This window comes from Homarus americanus, unplaced genomic scaffold, assembly GCF_018991925.1.
Source record: "Homarus americanus isolate GMGI-L3 unplaced genomic scaffold, GMGI_Hamer_2.0 scaffold43338, whole genome shotgun sequence".
NCBI lineage: Eukaryota > Metazoa > Arthropoda > Malacostraca > Decapoda > Nephropidae > Homarus > Homarus americanus.
In genome coordinates, this window is record NW_024723157.1 from 39730 (window position 1) to 47500 (window position 7771).

At 45.8% G+C, this 7771-nt stretch overlaps 1 protein-coding gene across 1 annotated transcript; it reads right to left on the minus strand.

The window, feature by feature from the left end:
• Nucleotides 1–281: 281 nt before the first annotated feature.
• Nucleotides 282–5511, minus strand: LOC121863361 (ESX-1 secretion-associated protein EspI-like). The gene is made up of 3 exons (XM_042361979.1): nucleotides 5387–5511; nucleotides 1461–1587; nucleotides 282–527 (listed from the first exon to the last, which is right to left on the minus strand). The coding sequence occupies exons 1-3, from the start codon at nucleotides 5509–5511 to the stop codon at nucleotides 282–284; spliced, it is 498 nt and encodes a 165-aa protein (XP_042217913.1).
• Nucleotides 5512–7771: the final 2260 nt, after the last annotated feature.

A 7771-nucleotide genomic window follows, 5' to 3' on the forward strand; every position in this document is an offset into this window, starting at 1 on the left:
GGTACTCCACCCACACATAGAAGATGGAGGCCAGAGAAAAACGGTGGTGACGGCGGTGCTGGACAGTAGGTATTGACGGAGGAGAGGAGGAGAAGGCCTAGCAGGACGGAAGAGGAGGGGGAGGAAGCCTAGCAGGACGGCAAGGAGGAAGAGGAGGAGGCATAGCAGGATGGAAGAGGAGGAGGAAGGGAGAGCCCTAGCAGGACGGAAGAGGAGGAGGAGGAGGAGGAGGCCTAGCAGGACGGAGGATCCCTCTCTGATAACTCCTACTGTGGTCATGATCAACTGTGAGGAAGGGGGCATGAGTCTCCAGCGGGGCGAGTCGTGAGTTCCAGTGGGAGTCGTGAGTCTCCAGCGAGGGAGTCGTGAGTCTCCAGCGGGGGGAGCGAGTCTCCAGCGGGGGAGTCGTGAGTCTCCAGCGGGGAGTCGTGAGTCTCAGCGGGGTGTGAGTGTGCAGTGGGGTGGCGTAAGTCTCCAGTGCGGGCGTCAACACAGCGTAAATACAATATAGTGGGTACCATATAGGGCTATAAAATGTTATAAGAGAGGGCATATAGCTCTTAAATATAATATACACGGGCGTAAATACAATATATCAGGGAGTATATAGGGCGTAAATTCAATACATCTCGGCGTACACAGAGAATGAATATACAATAGGAAATAAAAAGGTGTAAGTTTAATATACAGCATAAGAGCGTATATACTGTAAATATACTGTAAATATAGCGTAAATTCCAATATATATGCGGGTAAATACAATAAATATGTGATGTAAATATGATATAGGTAGAGTATAAGGGAGTAACTATATTATATAAGGCTATAAGCAGTTACATGTGGGCGTAGATGCGAGGTATAAGGATGTATATACTGCGTAAATTATAACCAAGGTAAATATAAAGGTATAGACACGTATTATGTAAACAAACTATGAAGAAAATATTTGTAATTAAAGTATAAACAAATATTATAACTTTATTCTAACTTGTAAATGTTGTCGTAACACTTAACCTCCACCACCCTCCCTTCTCCACCACCCCTCCCCCTTCTCCACCACAACCTCCCTTCTCCACCACTTCTCCCCTTCCATCAACTCTGCCCCTCCCTCTTCCCCTCACCCGTCCCCCCCTCCTTCCTGGTGTCACATATCACAATATACATAATATGACCATTTTTCCTCCCCTTTTGAGAGCCAAATGTGTGTGTACGACTCTGTATCAAGACTGACACAGCTCCACACGATATATATATATATATATATATATATATATATATATATATATATATATATATATATATATATATATATATATATATATATATAAACTCGAAAAGTTAATTGTAATTGGGCAGAATAAATTGTAGGAACAATTTTCATTAAGGCTGAAGAAGTTGGTTGAATGTGTGACGAAGTTTGTGGTGAATCAGTGACAGTGTTTGGGGGTGTGGCCACGTACACCTGCTGGGGGCGTGGCCACGTACACCTGCTGGGGGCGTGGCCACGTACACCTGCTGGGGGCGTGGCATACACGTACACCTGCTGGGAAGTAGCCATATACACCTGCTGGGGGCGTGGCCACACACCTGTTGGGGGTGTGGTGACTTGTCACAACCAGTGATAAACTCTTATTGTCAAACAGAAAAAGCTGTCGGTCGCCCTCAACACCACTACACCATAACAACTGACGAGTATGTTACTTTACTGACCTTGTGGAAGACAGAGCTACTTTACTGACTCTGGGGGTGACGTTACGTTAGTTAGTTAGTTACAAGATGAGCTGAGTATAAGAATTGGTTTGGTCACGTGATCATCAGGGGTGAGGGTGAAACATGGCGTCACACACACACACACACACACACACACACACACACACACACACACACACACACTTATGGACGCAAGCACGGACACTCACACATATGGAAACAAGCACAAACACCCACATACAAATACATCCATACGCACGGACACACAAAAACAAACGCACACACGGACACACAAGGACAGTATTGCCCTCTACTGCAGGACCGAAAACGAAAATTAGATCCATCAAATGATAAACGAATAACAGAAGGGAAAATATATACAATAAACTCCTAACACACACACACACACACACACACACACACACACACACACATAATAACAATAATCTATAATACCAAAAAAAACATACATAGAGCTACAAAAATACATATTGTATATATATATGACAATACACACGAATGGTAAAAAAGGGAGAGAGAGAGAGAGAGAGAAATATGAGAAGAAGTGTGGCGTAATAAACAAGGGGTTGACGAAGAGGTGTATGAAGGGTACAGACGAATGAGAACAAAACAAATAGAAAAACACGACCTTGTTTATAGTGTCCAAAAGGATTGTTTATGTTGACGGTTTGTTCAGGGCAAAATACGACCTCGTAAAAATGAACAGGGCGCTGTGCTGGACTGACTGTCTCTCTCTCTCTCTCTTTATCTCTCTCTCTATCTATCTATCTCTTCATATATCCATCTCTCTTTATCTCTCTCTTCTATCTATCTCTCCATATATCCATCTCTCTCTCTTTTCTCTTTATTCCTCTCTCTATCTGTTTCTGTCTCTTACTTTCTGTATTTTACGTTATATCTCTCTTATTTATATCTCTCTCTCTCTATATATCTCTCCCTCTTTCTAATTTTATATCTCTCTATCTCTCTCTTTCTCTGTCAACAGGGCGGGGTGACAGTCCGTCAGCTCCACACACCGAGTCACGTCCACAGCTGTTGAGTTAATTAAGAAACACGTAACGATATTTACCTGGGACAGAGAGACAGGTGGTGGTCTTTTTTTGTACAGGTTTAGACGCACATGTGTGGTCAGATACAGGTGTGGTCAGATACAGGTGTGGTCAGTCACAGGTGTGGACAGTTACAGGTGTAGACAGAGACATGTATGGACAGACACGGGTATGGACAGTCATAGATATAGACAGTCATTCTGAGAGATATTTACACCGATAATTACGTCCATACAGACAAAGAGACTGACACACCCATACAGTCATACAAACAAACAGGCTTAACATTCATTTAGACAGTCAGCTGTACATGTAAACAAGCAGACAGCCATACAAACAGACATACAGACACACTCATATATGAAGACAAACAAAGGCAGATAAACATACAGTTGGTGACAGGTGTTGCTATAAGTGACAGGTGTTGCTGTAAGTGACAGGTGTTGCTGTAACAGGCGGTAGTGCAGGGTTAAATTTGGTATGTGAATAGTGAGGCTAAAGGTCACAGGTGGCAATGCAGGTGATACTTGACATTGTAAATGATAGTTGACACCGTAGGTGAGTGGCGGCAATGCAGGTGACATTTGGCACCTCGTGACAGGTGGCGCTGCAAATGAAAATGACCCTGAAGGTGACATGACAGTTCAAATGACTGTTGGCACTGCAGGTAACAAATGGCACCTTAATGACAAGGTAGGTCAAAATTAACAGGTGAAAGTACAAGTTTTACAAGTGGCATTGTAAGTGACGAGTGATAGTGCAGGTGACAGGTGGCACCTCATAACAATTGGCGCTTCAGTAACAAGTAACACTATTATTACAGGTGGCACCGTCTGCGATAGGTGGCACTCCAGGTGGTGCCGCGCTGGCCCAGGATGCGGGCACCACGCTCAGGTGTGCAACGGAGTGTCATATTAATTACAGACTGGTTTAATTAATATCAAGGTGCGTGTTCCTCAGTGACATACAGCTGGACCAGATGGTGGTGCAGGTGGTGATAGGGGTGATGGTGGTGGGAGATAGAGGTGGTGATGGTGGTGCAGGTGGTGATAGGGGTGGTGATGGTGGTGCAGGTGGTGATAGGGGTGATGGTGGTGGTGATAGAGGTGGTGATGGTGGTGCAGGTGGTGATAGGGGTGGTGATGGTGGGGCAGGTGGTGATAGGGGTGATGGTGGTGGTGATAGAGGGTGATGGTGGTGGTGTAGGTGGTGGTAGAGGTGGTGGTGCAGGTGTTGGTGGTGCAGGAGGTGATAGAGGTGGTGCTGGTGGTGATAGAGGTGGTGATGTAGCATGGTGGTAGAGGTGGTGGTTGCAGGTGGTGTTGGTGGCAGGAGGTGATAGAGGTGGTGGTGGTGATAGAGGTGGTGGTGGTGGTGTGATAGAGGTGGTGGGTGGTGGTGGTGGTGGTGGTGGTGCAGGTGATGGTAAAGGTGGTGGTAAAGGTGGTAGTGGTGGTGGTAGAGGTGGTAGTGTAGGTGGTGGTGCAGGGTAGTGTAGGTGGTGGTGGTGTGGTGGTAGTGTAGGTGGTGGTGGTGCAGGTGGTAGTGTAAGTTGTGGTAGAGCTGGTGGTGTAGCTGGTAGTGCAGATGGATTCAGATGGCTCAACAGGTGGTTCAGTTCCTGATAGAGAATATCCAGAGTAACAACTACCCAGTGCACAGATGGACCACACAACCATCCAGATGGTGGTTAACAATATGCCGGTCACGACAGATGGTTCTTACACCAGCTGGACGACAAACAGTAGAGGCAGATCATCAAAACAAATAGTACAGGTGGTGGCAGGTGGTACAGATGGTGGCAGATGGTAGAGTTGGTGGCAGATGGTAGAGTTGGTGGCAGATGGTAGAGTTGGTGCAGATGGTAGAGTTGGTGGCAGATGGTATAGGTGGTGGCAGGTGGTACAGATGGTGGCAGGTGGTACAGATGGTGGCAGATGGTACAGGTGGTGGCAGATGGTAGAGTTGGTGGCAGATAGTAGAGTTGGTGGCAGATGGTAGAGTTGGTGGCAGATGGTAAAGTTGGTGGCAGATGTAGAGGTGGTGGCAGATGGTACAGGTGGTGGCAGATGGTAGAGTTGGTGGCAGATGGTAGAGTTGGTGGCAGATGGTAGAGATGGTGATAGATGGTAGATGTGGTGGCAGATGGTTCAGGTGGTGGCAGATGGTACAGGTGGACGGCAGATGGTAGAGGCGGTGGCAGGTGGTCCTCCCAGTACCTCGGGTTATCATGTAAACGGCAGACGGCAAATGAGACAAATCGTCACTCTCACTTTTCAGCTCAAATATTAACTGGCAGACGAGGAAGAGGAGGAGGAGGAGGAGGAGGAGGGGGGAGAAGAACAGGTGGACGAGAAGGGATAAGGAGGAGGGGGGAGGAGGAAAAAGAAGATGAATAGGAGGAAGAGAAGGATAATTAAAAGGAGTAGGAGGATTAGGGAGAAGATGAAGGAGGAGGAGGAGGAGGAGGAGGAGGAGGAGGAGTGAGTAGGAGGAATGCGATAAAAACAACTTAGAAAGAGGAAGAGAATGAACAAGGTAAACAGGAGGAAGAGGAGGTGAGGAAGAGGAAGAAGAAGGGGAGGAGAAGGAGGAAGAGGAGTTACTCAGCTGATGGAGTGGCAGATGGCATGGGAGCTGAAGGCGTCGGGGGCCAGGTGGTTGGGCCAGCTGGTACGAGAGGAGGCCAGGTGGATGGAAATGGGTTCTTGGTGCCGCCGCCCGTCGACATTACTGAGGTGGCAGACAGGACCAAATGAAATTAGCGGGCGGTGACAAATGATGGGGCCGCAGCCGGTGACACGGGGAGGGGAGGTGGAGGGGGGAGGAGGTGTGGGAGGGGGTGTGAGGGAGGGGTAGGGAAGGTAGGAATGGATGAGGGAAGAAGGGAAGGTGAGAGGTAGCGAAAGAGGATAAAGAGAAGGGTGGGAGAGGGGGGGGGAGATAGGGTGGGTGAGGGGGGAGAGGGGGGGGGGAGGGGGAGGGGGTGGTGGGGAAGGGGAGAAGGGGTGATGAGGGAAGGGGAGAGGGGGTATGTGGTGAAGGAAAAAGGTACAGTAGAAGAGGTAGGGATAGGTGAGGAATGGGGGAGGAGGAAGAGGAAGAGGAAGGAAGGGTTAAGTGAGGGGAGGAAGGAATGAGGGAATGGAGGGAGTGGGAGGGAATAAACGAATAAGTAAGAAAGGGGAGAGATGGAAAGGAACACGAGAAAAGGGAAGTGAAAGGGGGTGAGGAAAGGAGAGGAGTAAAAGGGGTGGTAATGATTGGTGAGGGGAGGAAGGGAAAGAGGAGGAAAAGGGAAAGAGGGGTGAGAGAAAAGAGGGGATAATAAAAAGGGAAAACAAGGTAGGAGAAAGAGGAGAAAGAAAATAAGACCAAAAAAAGACAAAGATAAAAAGAAAGAAGGAATAAGATAAAAGTAATAATGATGGTAAAGAGAAAAAAACGAAGAAGTAGATAATTAATAAGTAAGAAAAAGAATGAAGTAAAAATGGATAAAAAGGATTAGATAGAAAGTAAAGATGAAAACAGAAACGAAGAATAAAACGTAGAAATACACAAAGGAAAAATATAACAACCGAACAGATAATGAGATAGAAAGAAATAATTAAAGAAAGATGGTAGAAGAAGCGTAATGAAACAAAATGAAGAGAAATGCACAAGAGTCAACTATAAGCGACAAGGAGTAATTGTGGTCATCAGGTACTGGAAGAGGAATAGGTGTAAACAAGTAAAATTGGTGTAAACAGGTAAATTAGGTGTAAACAGGTAAAAAATAGGTAAAATTAGGTGTAAATCGGTAAAAATTGGTGTAAAGAGAGAGGGGTAAGCAGGTGTAATTGGGAATAAACAGGTGTACACAGGTAAAAGTATACGGTGCTTGTGTGTGTGTGTGTGTGTGTGTGTGTGTGTGTGTGTTTGTTTCACCGCAGTATGACAAAGAAAACAACCAACCAATCATTACAATGACAACAACAACAGACTTAACAAACACAAACTTAATTAAATTTGTTCTTCCTTATCATATTTTTACCACAATCACAACCACAACCACAATCACAACCACAATTACATTCACAACCACAACCACAACCACAATCACATTCACAATCACTACCACAATCACAATCACAGCCACAATCACAACCACAATCACATTCACAATCACAACCACAACCACAATCACTACCACAATCACTACCATTACTACAACAACCACTACCACCATCAACACATTCTGAGTCGATATAATGAATACAGAGTTCATATAATGTAACTATATATGAAGTAGCGAGTCGATAATAGGGTTGATATCAGGAGCAGGTGGGCGATATAAGGGGCAGGTGGGCGATATAAGGGGCAGGTGGGCGATATAAGGGGCAGGTGGGCGATATAAGGGGCAGGTGGGCGATATAAGGGGCAGGTGGGCGATATAAGGTTGATATAAGGTTGATATAAGAGGTAGATAGTCGATATAACAAGTATACTCGGGCCCTTCAACCTGGGGTGTTTACAGTGGGGACCCCTCAATATATTCTTTGTTTACCCGCCCTCCATCTCCCTCCCAAAACTTCCCACAATGATGGGTAAATACAGGCTGTGTATTGCCTGATCCTCCGCCTCTGATTGGCTGTTGCAGGTAAATACAGGTTATGTACTGAACGCTGATTGGGTCTTATATGTCAATAGCGGTTATGGACTGAACTATGACTGGTGGGTGGGTGGATGAAGGTACCATGGAGCCTTATTACCTGTGAGACTTATCTTTTAACGGGGGTAAAGTACATGTGAGGTTTATAGTTGTAATTAATGAAGTATATTAACCAGGAATAAAGACGATGGAGGAAATTGTACTTACGATAACGAAATAAATAGTAAGATATTTTTTTTAATGAGGTAACACGACTGGCGAACCAAGAATAGGAGAGGAAAATGTAATTATGGTGTTTTTAATAGACTGTGGTGGTAGGTTGTTGACACGGAGGCGGGAG

What these genes read in the sequence shown, in the direction of transcription:
- LOC121863361 (XM_042361979.1), bottom strand. Translation starts at nt 5,511, where the DNA reads ATGTCGACGGGCGGCGGCACCAAGAACCCATTTCCATCCACCTGGCCT. An exon ending in TCTGCCACTCCATCAGCTGA is followed by an intron (nt 1,588 to 5,386) that starts GTAACTCCTCTT and finishes CACCCCCAACAG; the next exon opens with GTGTGTGGCCACGCCCCCAG. An exon ending in TGGCCACGCCCCCAGCAGGT is followed by an intron (nt 528 to 1,460) that starts GTACGTGGCCAC and finishes AACATTTTATAG; the next exon opens with CCCTATATGGTACCCACTAT.